Source organism: Rhodnius prolixus, unplaced genomic scaffold (assembly GCF_049639745.1).
Source record: "Rhodnius prolixus isolate KJV_2025 unplaced genomic scaffold, Rpr scaffold_10, whole genome shotgun sequence".
Taxonomy (NCBI): Eukaryota; Metazoa; Arthropoda; class Insecta; order Hemiptera; family Reduviidae; genus Rhodnius; species Rhodnius prolixus.
Window position 1 is genome coordinate 287,322 of NW_027411615.1, and position 19,643 is coordinate 306,964.

Genomic DNA, 19,643 nt, shown 5'->3' on the forward strand with positions numbered 1-19,643 from the left:
TGTACACATTAGGTCGACTAGTTTTGGTTGAAGAGCATTAGGAAAAAGGGAAAACTACTAAATCTATCTTAGTTTTGCTGGAATTTCCTTAATTTCTGTTTCCAACATTGTACTTTAATGCCAGGCGTATATTGTACACATTAGGTCGACTAGTTTTGGTTGAAGAGCATTAGGAAAAAGGGAAAACTACTAAATCTATCTTAGTTTTGCTGGAATTTCCTTAATTTCTGTTTCCAACATTGTACATGAATGCCAGGCGTATATTGTACACATTAGGTCGACTAGTTTTGGTTGAAGAGCATTAGGAAAAAGAGAAAACTACTAAATCTATCTTAGTTTTGCTGGAATTTTCCTTAATTTCTGTTTCTAACGTTGTACATGAATGCCAGGCGTATATTGTACACATTAGGTCGACTAGTTTTGGTTGAAGAGCATTAGGAAAAAGGGAAAACTACTAAATCTATCTTAGTTTTGCTGGAATTTCCTTAATTTCTGTTTCCAACATTGTACATGAATGCCAGGCGTATATTGTACACATTAGGTCGACTAGTTTTGGTTGAAGAGCATTAGGAAAAAGGGAAAACTACTAAATCTATCTTAGTTTTGCTGGAATTTCCTTAATTTCTGTTTCCAATATTGTACTTTATTGCCAGGCGTATATTGTACACATTAGGTCGACTAGTTTTGGTTGAAGAGCATTAGGAAAAAGGGAAAACTACTAAATCTATCTTAGTTTTGCTGGAATTTCCTTAATTTCTGTTTCCAACATTGTACTTTATTGCCAGGCGTATATTGTACACATTAGGTCGACTAGTTTTGGTTGAAGAGCATTAGGAAAAAGGGAAAACTACTAAATCTATCTTAGTTTTGCTGGAATTTCCTTAATTTCTGTTTCCAACATTGTACTTTATTGCCAGGCGTATATTGTACACATTAGGTCGACTAGTTTTGGTTGAAGAGCATTAGGAAAAAGGGAAAACTACTAAATCTATCTTAGTTTTGCTGGAATTTCCTTAATTTCTGTTTCCAACATTGTACTTTATTGCCAGGCGTATATTGTACACATTAGGTCGACTAGTTTTGGAAGTATAGATTAAGTGAAATGAGAAAAACAAGAAATCTTCATTAGTTTTACTAGAAATTCCTTAATTTCTGTTTCTAAAGTTGTATTTCTAAGGTAGGCATATATTTTGCATATTAAGTTGGCAATTTTTAAGAAGTCGTGGTTCAGAAAAAAAGAAAAGCTGCAATAGTTTTACTGGAAATCCCCTATTTTCTGTTTCTAATATTTTATATCTGTGCAAGGTAATCATTGTACATGTATATATCATATTTTAAAATATCATGTTTGGCCAAATAAATTGTAAAATAAAGCACCAAATTTTCTTTTATACATGTTAGTTTCATAATACTTCTGTGAACAATTTTCTTTTCTTTAATATATTTTAGAAAATCTACTCTGAGTAACTCACCTATTTTAGTGGCCAAAAGATAGATGGCGTGCACAAGTTGATTTCTTTTTAAATAATGTGGTTTGGTTAACCAGTAGGTGCTGCAACCTGGTGGCTGTTTTTAAAATTAATAATTTTGTTTGAAGTTGGTCTTTTGCTTTTTATAGCCAGGTTTAGAGGTTTAGAACTACATATTTTCTTTCTTCTTTTCTTATATAACCTCCCTTATATTTAATAGGAAAACTAATAGTTTATTATAATCCTAATACCACCGCAACGATCCAATTCCACAATCCCATTTATTGATTTCTGTCAATCCGCCTTATCACTATCTAATCTTTAGATAGATTTTGTTTCATAAATAGTTCAATTATTTGTTATCCTCTATTATGAATTTAACTAATTTATACTTCACACAGTACCTAAATTTTATTGACTGAGAAAACTTTTTATTTTCTGTTATTTTAAAGCATTTCTCTGAAGTGCAACTTGGAACAGTTTGCACCATGTAGATAGTATTTAAGAGCAATTAAAAGCATTGTTTTCAATTTGAAAGAAAAATTGGGTAGACCGGAAATACTGTTTTTAATTCATTTATTTTTCAGCTTTGTTTTTTTGGGTATACTTACTTTTTTTTTGCCTTTTTTTGGCATTGGCTTCCGCCATACTGCCAGCATCGTCTAGGTGCTTATCACTAGAATATCACTCACTCTCCATTCTTACTTATAAATACATTCGCCTCACTCATTCATCCCTCTACTATATACAACTATTTACATACAAACTAATGGATGGATCAGTACTCTATATTCCTGCCATCCTTATAGCTTAACCGAAATTAAAATCACCGTAATCCTTCTCTAATCATTTTCTTCCATTCATTCTAATCACCTATAACTTTTAAATACATTCATATTTCATTGCCTAGCTCTGCTACAGATTTAAGCACATAAATGTTGGTGGAGAATAAAAATATTTACTAAAAATATTCTAAAAGACCTTCTTTAAACTTTGCACAAGAACACTATTTCATGCATTGTCAATTACTTTTATTTTAGAAGATTTTTGCAGGAAGCCTTTTTTTTTTTTTTTTTTTTTAGCAGGAAGTGGTGAAGTTAATTTAGCCTATGGACATGGTTTTAGCATAAGTCTAATGTTTATGTGGAAGATTTAACTCACCATTGTTCTTTTCCTAGTATGTAACTCACTATTTCTGGCTTTCGTCCTTCTTATTCCACTCATTCTGCACTCTTGAAAATTACCCATGACTTGCAGACGGCTATTGACGGCCAAAAACTTACAATCCTTATACTCCTAGACTTCTCCAAAGCCTTTGATACCGTTGACCATCATATCCTGCTATCTAAACTACAATCCCTCTCTTTTTCCAATAGCACCCTCCGTTGGTTCCAATCCTTCCTGTCTAATCGTTCCCAATTCGTTGTCACTCCCGATAGTAATCCTTCTTCACTTCTTCCTTTGTCACGCGGTGTACCTCAAGGTTCTTCCCTATCTCCCACCCTCTTCTCAATTTACATCAATGACCTTCCTCTTTCCTCTCTCATTCCCAGTATCACCTCTATGCTGATGATTTTCAGATTTACATATCCTTTTCCCCGTCGGATTTGTTTGAAGCTGTATTTAAACTTCAAGAAGACCTCAATAACATCTCAGCATGGGCCACGAACAATAAGCTTACCCTGAATGTAGAAAAGACCAAAGCTATAGTTATTGGCTCCAACCCACTCCTTAAATCATTGGCTCCTCTTCCTAATCTTTTCCTTTACAATACCCCAATAAAATATTGTTCCTCTGTGAAAAACCTTGGTATCACTTTCGATCAAAACCTATCCTGGAAAAACCATGTTTCCCAAATCTCTCGTCATTCCATCCATATCCTTAAGCAGTTTAATAGTTCCCGTCACCTTTTTCCAATTAAGACCCGGCAACTCCTAGTTTCCTCTCTTATATTCCCCCATTTCGACTATGGTTGTTTAGTGTATGGCGGTCTATCTGGTGATATTGAAGCTAAGCTTAAGCGCCTCATGAACTGCTTCATAAGATTTATTTTCAGCATTTCCAGAGACTCTCGCATTTCGCACTGCTACGATGAGTTGAAGTGGCTTTTTCCTGTCTATCGCCGCCAATATTTTTTGGCTTCTTTCCTTTTTCAAGTCATCCAGTCTCAAAGGCCTTCCTATATTTTTCAACTCCTTAAGTTTAAATCCTCCATCCATTCCCGTAACACTAGATCTCGCTCATCTGATCTCTATATTCCCTCTCACCGTACCTCATCCTTTGACAAGTCCTTCCTAATACGTGCTACCTCTCTATGGAACTCCTTGCCTTCATCTGTCCGCCATGCTCCTACCCTATCCATCTTTAAATCCCGTCTATTCAGTTATCTCCTTTCTATTCAGCTTCCTTCGAAATTCTAATTGTTTTAATTTATTTCCTTAATTTCTGCTGTTTTATTATTTTATTTTTACTTTCATTTTCACTTATTATATTTTCACTTTTGTAAATATTTATTTATTTATTTAATTTCTCTATAATCACAGGCCAAACTATTAAGGCCTCTATTTGTACCTGCATTTATTCTTAGGGGACAATTGTCCCAGAATAATAAATTTCTTTTCTATTCTATTCTATTTCTATTTTTTAGGCAGTCGCCAAAAGGTTTCATCTGAACTTACGTCTATCATGGTGCTAAAGTCTTCTACTGTAGAGTTCTTTCAGAACTTTTCCCTGAAAAGTAATGATTTAAATGGGTTTCTGGAGATGTGCGATGTCTCGTTTTCTTGAGCAGTATCATTTTTTATTTTTTCAAACTTGAATTTAACTATATTTTGAGCATAAATTCTATGTATAAAGAAAATATACACATGAATTGCTACAGAAAGAAAGCCAAATGACTGTTCTCTCTCTCCAGATTTTTATTTAAACAAAATAATTAGAATTGAAGGAAGGAAGTGAGAGTTTTGGAAAATGCAATACTTAAAACCAAAAAAAAGCTCTAAATTTATAAATGATTTTGTTTGATATATAATTTTTTTGTTTAATTTTTTTAAAATTCCAATTTGAGGATTTTTTTTTTATTCACTGTACATAGGAAATATATACTGTATACATATTTATTTTATATATATATAACTTAAATTCTCCAAGTTGTAACTTATACACTTATACACTACATGTTTTTCTCATTTTTATAAATTTAAAAAATAATTTAAAAAACCAAAAAATTAAAAGATAAAAAATTCGGTGGATGAAATTGATATAAATTTTTTTTTGTCATTAAATTTACTTTATATTGTCTAACTATTATATATATATATATATATAGATTTTTTAATTTTTTGAAAAACATTACATCAGAAATTGATTCAATTGGACACATTTACATTTACAATATAATTAGGATGAGCAAATAACATTTAGGATCCAGTGTGTCTTAATTAAATTAAAAACCACTATTATTTTTAATTTGTATGGACAATAAGTTAAAAAGAATTTGGTAGGATGCTCGCCTGGCAAAGGAAGAAAAAATTAAGGAAAGCAAAAAGATTAAAGAAAAAGACAATGTTTAATCAAATTCAATTTAGAGAGTTTCCTTTTCCAATATATATATAATTTACTGACAAACTCTTAGATTTTTCTTTTATATTTTTAATAATTTTCTATCATTCATTTTTTTTTTAAATCAGTCTTCAGTTATTGGAAATTTGGGTTCTCGATTAATTATTTCCAAAAGAATGAAAAAATTAAACAAAAATAAGAGCAAGTCTGATCAACGTGTTATATACATTTTGTTTTTAAATTACCTGAGTGAGCAAAAATTGCATTTTTTCCCCCCAAAAAAATTACAAATCCAGATTTGTGCCTGTCACAGCTTATTCTGAGCAGTTCAGCCATAAAGATCAGTTTCAGCGCTATGATGCTGATTCATTGCAGACTCACGTGTGTGTAAGCTTCACTACACTCTTAGCCATGAAACAGGATCTTTGGCCAAGTTTTGAAGAAATGGCCAATTTGAAACATGATAAGTTGGTTTTAGTAAAGGATAAAGACTTCACAAACAATAATTTTTTCTATTGGGATTAAATCTATAATAAAATAACTGTAATAAAAATAAAATGGAACTACTTTACTTTTGGTGTATTGTAAACCTTTATTGTGTCATTCATAAACAAGGTCTTCGATGAACTTCTGATACTGAATAAAATCTGCAAAAGAATCAGCTAGGTCCGCAAAAGTTTTCGAGGAAGAAGTCAGTATAACCACTGCCGTATATTTGGGGAAAGGATTCAGGAAGATGTTAAGAAGAGGATAAGGGACTAAAAAAAGAGTTCTCCGTGCTCGAACAGGAGTTTTCTGGGGAGTTTGGTGTAGACAACTTAAACCAAATTAGTTGATGTTTTTCATTCCGATTTAGCAAGACTAGAATAATTATTAACATACAGTTGAACAACGCTAGCCAATACGAAGACAGCTTTGCAAACAGAATAGAGTTCGGGCGTTCAGAAAGCAGATAAGCAACAACAAAAATCTCTAGGACAGTGAACTTTTCACCAGAGCTCGTAGCCCGAGATACTGGGCAAGTTCCTACTCTTTCTTTACGATGGCCATCATCTGGTATATATATCCAGAGCATCTCATTTTCAAGTCACGCTAAAACTAAAACCAACAATTACAGAAATCAACCAACCAGTGGACCAGTGCAAGAAGTGTTTCTGATCAGTTTGTCTGTCAGTTAACAATCTCGCTCAGTATAGTTTAAAAAAACAAAAAAAAGCACAAAGTTCAAGCGAAGTTTTGTGTTATTTTTTCCCCCAAATCACCATTAAACCGTCCTAATTATAATCAAGTATTCTAAGTAAACGTAGAAATTATCCTTACGAATCAGTACCTCATTACAAACAGGCGACTGTATTTATAAGTAAGAATGGAGAGTGAGTGATATTCTAGTGATAAGCACCTAGACGATGCTGGCTGTATGGCGGAAGCCAATGCCAAAAAAAGGCAAAAAATAAAAGTAAGTATACCCAAAAAAACAAAGCTGAAAAATAAATGAATTAAAAACAGTATTTCCGGTCTACCCAATTTTTCTTTCAAATTGAAAACGCAATGCTTTTAATTGCTCTTAAATACTCAAAAAGATTTGAGAGTAAAACGAAGAGAAAATATCGTCCACAGTAAGAAGCTGTAGGCAAATCTGTTGGATCGAAGCGTAGCTAAGCTGATTTTGGCCATTTCCTGATCAAAGATGGGCTTCTGAAAGAAAGAATCGCTTAAGGAGTTCCTCCTGGTCACAGGAAGCCTACGAAAGTACAGGGCTAAAGGGGAAAAGAAGAAATAAGCTAAGTGGTTACCGTTTTGGATTCCCTCGCGGAGATTCCGGGGTTTTTTTAATTAAGATTTCTCTCTTTCTAAAAACGTTTTACAGCTCATGGACCAGTGGTAGTCTGTAAAGAGAGGACACTATAAAGCTGTGCTCAAGATAAGCCGTGACAGATCCTCATTTCCATAGATTCCAGTAGGATAGTCTTTTCAACACTACAAAATCAATTACAAAGCTCTTTTCAAAACAGAATATTTAAATTGAAAATAAAAATAAAATAAAACACAAAACAAAGAATCATGGTAACTCACAGACAAAAATATTTAACAAAGGCAAAAAAGTATAAACACTTAAATTTCTAAAAAAAAAGTATTTTACAAAAACAAGAATTTAAGTTGTCCATCATGGATAAAAGGTATATAAATTTTATAATGAAACTTTTAATTTTATTTATATTTCCAACAAACTGACAAAAAAAATGAAATTAAAAAATATTTTTTCATATATTTATTTTACTTTCTCATTTATTTATTTTTTTCTCGGATTTTATTTATATGGGAGGCGTACAGGGGGGGGCGCTAAATGGAATGTTTACCTAAATTTATATTTACAAACATTTTGTTTTCCATAACGGAGAAAGTTTGAGAAAGTCGTTGGCTAAATTTTCCAAACTTTTCTGTTTTTCACTAACATCCAAGACATTTATTTAAAAAATAAAAAAATAATAAAAAAAAAGCAAGAAAAATAACGTCTACAAATTATTTTTCCAAAAAGAAAATTGAAGATTTTTGTTTTTAATTAAATAAAACATTTTGAAATCATAAAAAAAAAGAAAAGATTTTTTAATTACTTTAAACAAATTTTACACTATCTACAAATTGATTTGGATATCTTTTTTATTATTGATTTTATTTATATACATCAAAATATTAATATTTACAAAAAAAAAAGAAAAGTACAAATAAACAAACACCTTGCTTTATGAAGTTGTTAAGTACAGAAGAGAATGCGGCCTACAGCTCATCAATTTTTTTTAGCAATGTTTAATTATTTATGACAAAGAATTTTATAAAAATTCCCTAATTTCTAAAGCCTCATTTTTTCTACAATTAATTAGAAATTTTGGAATATTTCGATTCAATAATTATTACTATTTTCTTAAGTGTACTTCTTAACTGGTATAAATTTCCTTTGTACGTAAATTGCCAATAATTATGAAATCCCAAAAAGACTTTTTTTATTTCTTAGCTTAACTTCAGTCAGGTTTTGTCTACTATAAAATGGAAGAGATCAAGAGGAGTATTTAGAGAATCACTGATTCTGTGAGATTAAGGTATGCGGATGTGACCGAAGGCCAACCTTTTAAGAAAACATGCGCGAATATCAGAGGGGGGCAAAAAAATTTTTTTTGGGGGGGGGGGGGAATGCGTTTAGATAAAAATAAAATACAATGAAAAAAATAATTCTTTAATACTTTGGACAAAATTTAGTAATTAGTAATATGTCTGGTGGGCTTTTGTAACTCGTAAAGCAAGAATAAGAACCTGATAGAATTAAGTATAAAGAACATTTACATTGAAATAGTGGCATCTACTGGATCTACAACAATTTAAACCACTTTTATCACAATTATACCTTTTCTAAAGCCACATTAATTGCATTTTAAATATACAGGGTGTCCCAAGCTATATGGATACAGGGTGTCCCAAGGTATATGAATACAGGGTGTCCCAAGCTATATGGATACAGGGTGTCCCAAGCTATGTATATGGATAACGACTTTTTCTCGGAAACTAAGATAGCTAGAAAAAAAACTAAAAAATACGTGTTCCCTTAGTTTTTTGTTAGGAATCCAAATTTAATTTGAAAAAAAAATTTTTCGGTGCTTCCAGAAGCGAGATACAGGCACCAACTTCATTTTTCAAATGGGGATATGCGGTTTTAAAATAGATTCCTCTATTTTTTTTAAAGAAAAATTTACTTGAACGGTTTTTTTCTGTGAGCGATATTTCAGAAGTTATGAATGAATACATGATTCTTATAAGAAATTTCAAAATGATAATATTATAACGGTTTTTTGATTGAATAAGACTATTTTATTACAAAATTTTACTCCTCATTAATATTACAGATCGTGCTCGAAATGGCCTCCACCATTAGAGATGCATAGACATGCTGTTTCTTGCTAATTGTCCCTTGCTGCCAAAGAAATAGATTCGGCTTTAACCGACTTACTGGCATCTATTATTCTCTGCTTTAGTTCATCTACAGATGCAATTCTGGCTTGATTCTGATGCACCTAGGTGCAATTGGCAGGAAAGAGCATGTCTATGCATCTCTAATGGTGGAGGCCAGTTCGAGCATGATCTGTAATATTAATGAGGAGTAAAATTTATAATAAAATAGTACTTTTCTTCTTATTCAATCAAAAAACCGTTATAATATTATCATTTTGATATTTCTTATAAGAATCATGTTTTCATTCATAACTTCTAAAATATCGCTCACAGTAAAAAACCGTTCAAGTAAATTTTTCTTCAAAAAAATAGAGGAATCTATTACTTAAATAAAAACCGCACCTTCCCATTTGAAAAAATGAAGTTGGTGCCTATATCTCGCTTCTGGAAGCACCGAAAAAAATTTACAAATTAAATTTGGATTCCTAACAAAAAACTAAGGGAACACGTATTTTTTAGTTTTTTTTCTAGCTATCTTAGTTTCCGAGAAAAAGTCGTTATCCATATAGCTTGGGACACCCTGTGTATATATTTTTTTTTTATATCAGCTTCAGGGCTTTATGGTTATTATAACTACAACTGAAGAGCGCGTCAACATCACTAAGAGGTATTAACACCCCCAAGATGTCTCCTTCTGCTGCTACCTCAAAGATCAGACCTCTATGAAGGAGGCTCCCAGTTAAGGGAGCCAGTGTAGCCAGTAAGACGCCAGTCCCAGAGCATATTAAGTTAAGTTTTACCCAGCAGAAAGGAAGCTGAGAAATCTAAAGTCTTGATGCATTAAAATTGATAAAGTAACTTCAAGAATGATATTGCTGCGAAGTAAATGAGAACAATGAAATGGACCGTTTATTTTGAAAGTGGTGTAAGTGTAGTAAAAAAAATGAGATATCACGTAATTCATGCTTAATTTTATGTTAATTTTTTATGTATAACTAGTCCGTGTTTAATTTCTTAAAAAATGTAAAAATTTTTGTAGAATTTAAAATTGGTCGGTAAATGAAATTGCATAATCATTGATTACGAAAGTGGTGTAAGTCCAATTGACAGAGGTAGGCGACTTAGCAGATGGTTGCCGATCAGTAGCCTGTTATTTTACATTTGTTTTATATTAAATACTATCGATATCTTGTAATTATAACAATGCAATTAGCGTCTAAAATTAAAAATATTACTTCTATTTTAAGTCGTGTCATTAATATTTGTAAACAAAATTGGATTAATATGAAGTATATTATTATTTATTAACATGAAATATTATTATATATTAGTATATTATTATTTGAAAATATATATTATTTGATTTTTCAAAATTGAAATTAAACTATTTTTACAATTGTCTAATTTTGAAAGTGGTGTAAGTCCATTTGCAGCCCGTAAGTATACATCAGTTTATTAAAAATACGCCTAAAACAAATTTATATAACCAAATTACATATTGATAAAACAGTAGAAACGTTGCCAGACTTCATATAATTTGTCTAAATTTTATAATTAACATATATGTTAACCTTTAATTTTCTCGAAATAACAGAAAATGGACTTACACCACTTTCAAAATAAACGGTCCAAATAATGGGGACTACTATATGATTTATCACGGATTATGGGATTGTAGGCTATGAAAATGGGAGCAGTTCAAGGATTCGTCACTAGTAATAGCGGCCAATTAACCAAAACCACCTTCAAAATTTAGATTCTCTCTAATTAAAATGAGGCATTAGAAATCTGAATTTTTAAATCCAATCTATAAATTTATACCAACACAGTCTTGGCAATTTTTATTTTTTCAAAATTAGAACATCTTCTATGAAATGAGCTGGTTTTTTTTGGAACGACTAGAAAATAAATTGGAGCCGCATCTCTTTTCTTGTATAAGAGACACCTGAATTATTATCAGTTTTCTTTCATTTTTCTTGAAATTTTATTTATTAATTTTTTTAAATAACAGAGCTGACGGTGTTGTTCACGAGGAAGCTAAATGCCTCCAGACAGTGTGTCACATGCTATTCATTGTGTACGGCCAATTGAAGCTGCTACCAGATAGTAACATATCTCTAATCAAGGTTTCTATCGGTGTTTTACCAACTAATCGTACGAAAAATAATTGTTCAATTACTTGTGAACTGACCGTACGTAAAGATGGTAATCTTAATAATAGTTTACCAAATCTGGTCGGCTGATTAGGATATTGACTGCGACAGTATTCTTCTAAAGCGCATTGTGATTTCTCTTGCAGGGATTCTATGTGCGCAACGTCTGATAGGCCGCAAGCATCTGAAAACAGAAATAAAATCAATTAAAATAATTTAAAAATAAAAATAAAATAGTCGTGGGAAATAAAATTTACAGAGAGTTATAAATTATAATTAAAAATTTAAATTTACTGATATGAAAAGAGAAACCTCCTCCGACGGAGAAAGAGATGCATGCCACGAGTACGGTTAGTCGTATAATTCAACTGCACATGTTCGATGCAACACCTAGTACGCTGGGTGCATATAAATATTGATAACTCTCTACTGTATGTACAAATCCCAAATTTTATAAAATTTAAGCTTCTTAAATCTTAAACTCCTGTATTCTTCAATGAGCACTGAGAAACAAATCTCACGTGACTTGAGCTTATTGTATATTGGGGGATATTACTTACAGGAGAACATTTTGAACGCTCAACTCTCCTTCACAATAAGAATGAATATATAGACGATCGTTAATGTAGTAAATTGAGTGTATCCAAAAAAAATAAAGCGTATTAACATACCTAGAGATTACACATCAACTCAAAATAAGCATAGACTTGACTGAAACAGTTATACCCACTACTCATTAACAGAAACACTCTCCTGGCACTGTACTCTGCACTATAAGACGATCCTTAGGTCTCTTTTAACGTACACCAGTCTGGATTACAGCTAGCAACATGCTGTCGAAAAGACTATACACACACAGAACTTGCCATTCACACTCTTATAACCAAACTAACTTCTTCCACAATACTTGCCCATCAATATCTCATTACCACCTTGGCGAGCCTACAAGAAGACTGAAACCAAGACTGTATCAAGATGAAGAACTGAACTCCATTTGGAATATTTATCAAATCTTGTGTAAAGCTCCTAGTGAGCTGGCCACATATTTAATTTGTAAATATAAAATAGTCACTTAATATTCATTGTGTAAAAAGAATTCATTCACAACGACCGTGATTTGAAAATATTTTTTAAACCTTCGATTATCAGTAATTTAACCAGCATCCAGAGGTTCATAAAATAAAATTACCTTTCAACGCCACTATGTATGTCAAGATTACCATAACTTCGGGCTTCCAAGATTGAAACTTAAGGGAAAACAAGGTGCATTTTAATAAGTACAGCAATAACTGTACTAAAGATCCAAGCCTCATCACAATACAGCCGGCTACTAAATCTGAAATCTGCTCACTTGCAGATAACATACCTAGAGATTACACATCAACTCAAAATAAGCATAGACTTGACTGAAACAGTTATACCCACTACTGATTAACAGAAACACTCTCCTGGCACCTGTACTCTGCACTATAAGACGTTTCCTTAGGTCTCTTTTAACATGCACCAGTGTGGGTTCAGCTAGCAAACATGTTGTCGAAAAGACTATAGACAGATAGTAACATATCTCTAATCAAGGTTTCTATCGATGTTTTACCAACTAATCGTACGAAAAATAATTGTTCAATTACTTGTGAACTGACCGTACGTAAAGATGGTAATCTTAATAATAGTTTGTAAATAGTTTCTCATCTAACAAAAAAAAATGTTTTAACACTTTGAAAAGTAGCGATAGCTGGAACATGTTTATAATACAATTAGAAGGTTTGAAAGACTTGTTTTCCAATTCTCAATCAAACAGATTTATGTTTTCTTTGAACTTGATGTGCGTTAAATTTGGACGAATTGATGTAACCGAACAATTAATCGGTAATAGTATTTCAGTTCAAGAAGAGAATGCAAACAATAAACTAATTTGTGGAAGCATTTAAAACCAGTAAGTTATTGGTTGAACAAACCAAAAAAAAAAATGTAAAAATGATAAAACTTCAGTTACAAAAAATATATACATATTATTAAGTATATGAGTGCTTAGCTTAGGTCATAACTCCAAATAAGGTAGGGCAGTTTAAAAAAGAATAGTAACCTAGCATTTCTTAGTTTTACTTCTCATCTAACAAAAAAATGTTTTAACACTTTGAAAAGTAGCGATAGCTGGAACATAAAACATCAGTGAATTATATAACTACCTCATAAACCAGGTATTCACTAAGGGAACTACCGAAGGTAACATCTTCAGAATAATTGTAAATCATTGATTCTCCTTTAAAGTGAAATTTCTAACTTACAAGGAAGACAGATAATAAAATATCAAAAAAATAAATTCTGATAAGTAGCAACAGAGATGTTTGGCTAATATAAAATTAATAGTAGAAAATAACAAACAAAAGCAGGAAACTCACAAGAATACAATGAGGAAATAATAATTTTGAGACTCACTACTTACATTTGAAAGTAACTCATAAAATTACATCATCAAAGTAATAAAATGGGGTGACTAAACCATAATAATTGTTTCAAGTACCTTTGTACACGAATTAACACTAGAAAACAGCACTTATTATTAATTAGAAAAGTCACTGTGTAACAGAGATAACAGGATAAAGTAACGTCTTATAAACATATCATAACCTTAATGTGGTTCATTTGCAACATTATTAAATCGATATTAAAAATCGATTTTCAAATCCTTCCTTTAAGAGAATAATTTTAGATCTTTTTATACAAAATTGTATAGCACTTATTACTAGTTGAACTACAATCGAATTACTCGAAACAGTGAAAGTTTAAGTAATTATCATTAGTATAATTTCTGTTCACTTAATTTAGTTTGATAAATATATTTTTAAAGATAGTTTAACCTTTCGTATAATAGTTTTAATTTCTTTTTAAGTCTTATTTAAAGTTAACTGCGAAGCCTGAAGTTGAGTATAACTTGGTATGACTGAACTAATCTAAACGTTCTGGAAATAGAAGTTCTAAAAGATAATCTCTTTGTGATTATATTAATTGTCAAATAATGTGAGTATTGAATGTTAACGGCAAAGTGATTCAATATTTAGCAACTTACAACTTGTAATCTAATCTTAGTTTTTGTATTATTTTTTTTAAAGAAGCTTGAATTAAGAAGAGATTTGTTTTTCGTTGTAAACAAAATATATTCCAAGTCCATCAGCAAAAGATGAGTTTCAAAAGTTCATTATGTAAGTTCTCGTTAAACTAATTTTATGAAATCATGGTATTCTGAGTATTTTGTGTTACTTGAAGTGGTATTAGAAGAGGAATGGAAAGTAGAGAATACGTTAGAGAAAAAGAACCACCAACGTAAAATCCCAGTGAAAATTAATTTTTCTCAGAACATTTTCATGCAAAAAAAAAAAAATCAGAGATTCATACTTGTTTGTACAGCGGAAAACTATGGAAGAGAAAATTACAAAATCTTACCTCCTACAAATCTGGAAACTGATAAGTACCCTCTTTTTTCATGGTTAATCCAGTACAAGCAATGCTAGCAACGTTTCACGGAATTACACCACCTTCGCCATCTTTCATACTACCTCCATTTCTTTGTAGTCAGCTGATTTGGTGAATCATATGTTTTTGAAACTAAACTTTTTACACCGCGTTTTATTACAATAATTCTCGCAGTTAACTTATTAATAAAAATAATCAGACTGTAAAACTGGCTTCTGTTAATTAGGTTCAAAGGATTTTTTAGTTTGTTTAGAACTGACTGTTCTGTAGATTAGAATTTTTTGGTGTGAGAATTCCATAAAACGCGTTTTTTCTAGAAATATTATTTTATTAAAAGTTATTGATCTTCATAACGTAATTTAGATAAGAAGTTTAGAGATCGTCTTGAGTGCCTTTTTCTAATAAAAATAAAGAAACCAAAAATTTAGTAAATTGGTACTTTCATTAGAGGAATTTTGAATTTAAGAGTCCAGGTTCAGGGTTAATCAAAACATCTCTTCGAAACCAAAAATATGTATTCACAATTGTTTCTTGTTTTGTTTTTTAGATCATTTATTCAAGTACACATAAACCATTATTTCGAACTGAGGAGACCTTAAATACGAATTTTCCTGATGAAAACCTGATAACGAAATTTGACCTGATCGAAATACTATCCTTATTTGTCAGTAATAGTGAATTCGATTAAAATCCTACTCTCTTGATAGACTTACTTCGATCAACGCCTCAATCTTATCTTTCTATAATCAAATGTTCTTAATTAGTAAAACTTATGCAGGCGATCAAAAAATTGAATTCGACGTATTTTTTTTTTTGCAATTATTGCTAATAAAAAGTTTGTTTTAATGATTTGGCGCAACTAATTAAAACACATTTAGCAAAACAAAATACGGCGAACTAAATTAGGACAATATTTATGTAATATTTGTGTGTGTTGGGTGTTGTTGTAGAGGTTAGGAGTTAGAAGCGAGGGCGTGTATAGCAGCGACCAGCTGACTGTGCTGGCTCCATCACCGGTCGTACTTGACCCGCGCTAACCACCTCTGCACCCCGCGCCTGTTCCCTGCGCTCCCTGAGGCGGCTCCCCGTTTTTTTTTTTTTTTAAATCTTTAAAACCTAACGTTTCCCCACCTCCCACACTATTTACTAGGTTAGTTGTGCTCTCTTTACCGCCGCTTGTTTATAAAATGCAAGCAACTTATTATTATCGTATCGAAGTTCTATTCTCGGCCACCAGTTAACTATTTTAATTATGTTTTTTTTTTGCACTAAAAAAAGCTAGTTTTATTTGTGAGTATTGCAACTTTGTTAGGTTTTTAGAGTATTTCATTTTAATAATATTTTGAAAGTATTATTGAAAGGATTATGTTAGAAATGAACCCCTCAGGGCTACTGATGAAGGCCAACAAATCCTAATCAATTTTTATTCCTAAAATATTGATTAAATAAAAAGGACTAATAAAATTAAAATATTTCTTAAGCAGTAGCGCAGCGTGTTTATTTCATTTAGGTAGACTTTAGTAGTAGTGAATCAAATTTACACTAGCAATCTCTTAAGAAACTCGTCCGAATTAAGTCTTATCTTTATTTTTGTCATAAAATCAAGATAACGATGAGATTTAACGATCCTGTGAGATGCCACAGAGGAACTTGCTGTAAATTTTAGATTTATCATTTTGTGGCAGAACTATATAAAAAACTAGTTTTTGGAAACTTGTCCAATTTCCCATCAACCATCTTTGAAGCGTAATTCCGAGTAGTGATCTTTTAATTTTAATTATATTATTGATTCTATTAAAGAATTCAGGTAAATTTATAACTAAGATTTTTGTTAGTTACAGATAATATTTCAGTAAGAAGTATTATTAAACATAACTATAATATAGCAACAAGCAGTGAAAAACTTCCCAGAATTGATGAACAAATTTTTTTGGGAAGCCGAAAAGAAGTCTCGTAATTTTGCTAGCAGTGCGGAAGAAGACAAATGCGCATGTGCAGGAGGCTGTGTAAAACGCCAGCCTTTGATGTGATGATTAGTCTTACAGCATTCCTTTATTAGTAGTGCAAGTAAATCAAATTGATTGTTTCATCAATGCTGCATTTACGAGGTCTGTAAATTAAGTAATGAGACGGATTTTTTTTTAAAATTTGTTTATTCAATAAGAATTACAATTCTATATTGTCACCTTCAAAATAACTTCTTTCTGAAGCCACACAGCGCTGGAGACGTTTCTTCCACTCCTCATAGCAGTGCTCGAACTCGAATATTGGAATAGCTTTGTTTTTTCGATATCCACGGAATCGTCCACAAAGAGTTTCTACCTCAAGGTCAAAAACGGTTAATCAACACTTTTACCGAGAGGTTCTTGAAAAAAACTTCGAAAAAGGGTCCATTCGTGTGAGACCAAACATCAAGAACAAGTGGGTGTTGCATCACGATAATGCTCCTTGTCACACAGCAATTTCAATAAACCAGAGTTTTTGGCCAGTAAAAACATTCCTGTGACTCCTCAGCCTCCATATTCGCCTAACTTGAGTCCTTGTGACTTGTTTCTCTTCCCGAAGTTGAAAAATCACCTAAAGGGAACTCATTTTGGGACAGTCGAAAACATTCAAACGGCTGTAACTGAAACAGCTGAAGGCTATTCCAGTATCGGAGTTCGAGCACTGCTATGAGGAGTGGAAGAAACGTCTCCAGCGCTGTGTGGCTTCAGAAGGAAGTTATTCTGAAGGTGACAATATAGAATTGTAATTCTTTTTGAATAAAATTTTTTAAAAAAATCAGTCTCATTTTACAGACCTCGTATATAGGCAAGTAATAAAAAGCAATGTTTCTTATTTACGAAACATATTTTGGGGGGCGAAACTATGCCAATGAAGAGTACGAACATTCATGCACATTTTCTGAAACGCCAAATTGATAAACAAATCATGGACAATCAAGTCCCCCAGAAGAAAGAACCCCTAGAAGAAAGAACAGTAAAACTTAAAGATTCTTTGAACGCCCCTGTAATTATCACTTTCTAGTCGGAGATTTGAATAATTAATAATTTTGTGCGGATGGAAAATGAAAAAGAAACACTCCGTGATGCTGTCAGGGAAGATGAAATTATGAACGAAGCTGGGGATGAGAGAGAGAGTGAGGCTGGAAAACCCAAGTGAAAAGGCCAGCCACAACTTCATTAAATCATCAGCCAGGAATTACTAATGTGAAAAACAAAGCAGTACCCCAGTCTCGGACCCAGAGAACCCTACCTTCCACTTTCCTGCGGTTCTGCTACTTCCAACTCATTAGAAACACAATTGTTCTGCCAATTATTTTTAAGGAAAAGTGAAGTGGGAGAAGATAAGAGTGAAGACGAGCTTGATGAAACTTTGGCCACAACTTGTATCCAACTTCACATTCATTATACCCTCTTCCTTCTTAAAAAAAATTCGAGAAGCTTATAATTAGATGGTAATGAAAGTAAAATAACTTTTACCAAACTATGTACGTGAACAAAACCAACTCATTGGATCTACAGTAATTCCTTAATTCTATCACACTGTTAGTTTAGTTTTAGCCCGTTAGTTTATTTTAAATTTTGTTTTTAGTATAGGCTACGATTTTTGTAAAGCTTAGAGCTTAAATTTCTTCATTTTCCCCCTTCCAAAAAAAATCAATTCAATCACAACCTTGTCCTACCTTAAAAATAAAGTAAACAAATGGCTCAAAAACACCAATTAAATAATATTATTCTAGTAATTAGTTTTAATGACCCAATTTTATTGGTATTTATAAATGATATTTGCAAATAGAATAAAAAAAGAAGTAATAATAATAAAGAAATTAATTTATCTCTTTAATGACAGACATTGGAAATGATCTCTAAAGCAAATTCTTTTTATGTGTGCCTTTAAGAGGTGAGAAGTATGATGCATAATGCCAGTGCTGTCTTGATGTAATAATTCTTTGTCTAAATAAGTTTCTTTTCAAACATTTATTGATGAAATTAAATATTTTAAATATTCAATAGCGAATTAAAGTAGTAATTACAAAATTAAGTGATTATACTATTGTCGACTGTTAAGAGGACGATTGTAATTAAATATAGAAGTTTTCTTTCTAAATATAACTAATATCTAGAACGTGAAAACCCCAATCTAAAAAGAGGAACTGAGTTTCCCTTCCCCCACCCAAATAACAAAACTTAAAAACAATATTCAAAAATCTTTACAGATTCTCTGATGAATGCAAACTGTCCCGTATAAGGGGTTGATCGTCAAAAAGTGTACGAAAAAGAGTAACGTTGAATGTGTCAATTTTTTTTCCCTCTTTTTCTATAAAAGATAAAATTCCCAAATTTTCTTTATAATATAGGGCAAATCCTACTTTATATCAGTAATATTTTTGCAACAACCCAGATCTAATAAATTTCTAGAAAAAAGTAAGCAAAAACTGGAAAAAAAACCCCAATATTTTCAGAAAATATTCTTTTTCTTCTTCTTTATTGATTATGAAGGCTTCTTGAACAGGTTGCTTCGAAGACAACTTTATTGCCTCCCAGGAAACACAAAAGCGAACCTTTCTAATTTGAAATTTTGCAGGCATCATCTACTTAAGATTAAGCGATCTTAAGATTGGTCTTTGATCTTTTTTTTTTTTAAAAGAAATGAAACTGGAAGGAATGTTCTCCATGATGTTTGCAAATGTCTAAACTGAAAAACACTTCAGGCGCGAATGATCCACCTTCTGGAACGGAACCAATGCCTAGGCCATGTCATTCAATATCCGGTAAGGATCCCCCCATACACCAACACCTTCCAATTAAGGCTTCTTTCCTTTTATAATCTCTTTTCAGTTTTCTTAATCAACTGGTGGTATTGTAATGGTAAGAAAGTTCTTTGAGCTTAGATTCAGCGGGATAAGAGATCTATACGCCTGAAGAATAGTTGGTTTTCAGAAATTACTGTTTTTAACACTCTATCGCCAAGATTTGCCTCTATTTACGTCACATCAATTCAAGACAGTAAAAAAATAAAGGAAGATAAAGAAAGAAAGAAGACTTAA

General features: G+C 31.8%; 1 protein-coding gene across 2 annotated transcripts in view; it reads right to left on the reverse strand.

Annotated features, from left to right (window-relative positions):
- Positions 1-3,514: 3,514 nt before the first annotated feature.
- Positions 3,515-19,643, reverse strand: part of svp (COUP transcription factor 2) — a 282,909-nt gene continuing 266,780 nt past the window's right edge. Inside the window, exons 6-7 of one of the 2 annotated variants that reach the window (XM_074133569.1) lie at positions 11,196-11,306; positions 3,515-11,117 (exon numbers count right to left, since the gene is read on the reverse strand). In XM_074133569.1, coding sequence (XP_073989670.1) covers positions 11,029-11,117; positions 11,196-11,306 — 200 coding nt within the window. In that variant the 3' untranslated portion in view covers positions 3,515-11,028. Of the gene's footprint in view, positions 11,307-19,643 lie in introns of both variants that reach the window. The other variant, XM_074133568.1, reaches the window with a different exon arrangement.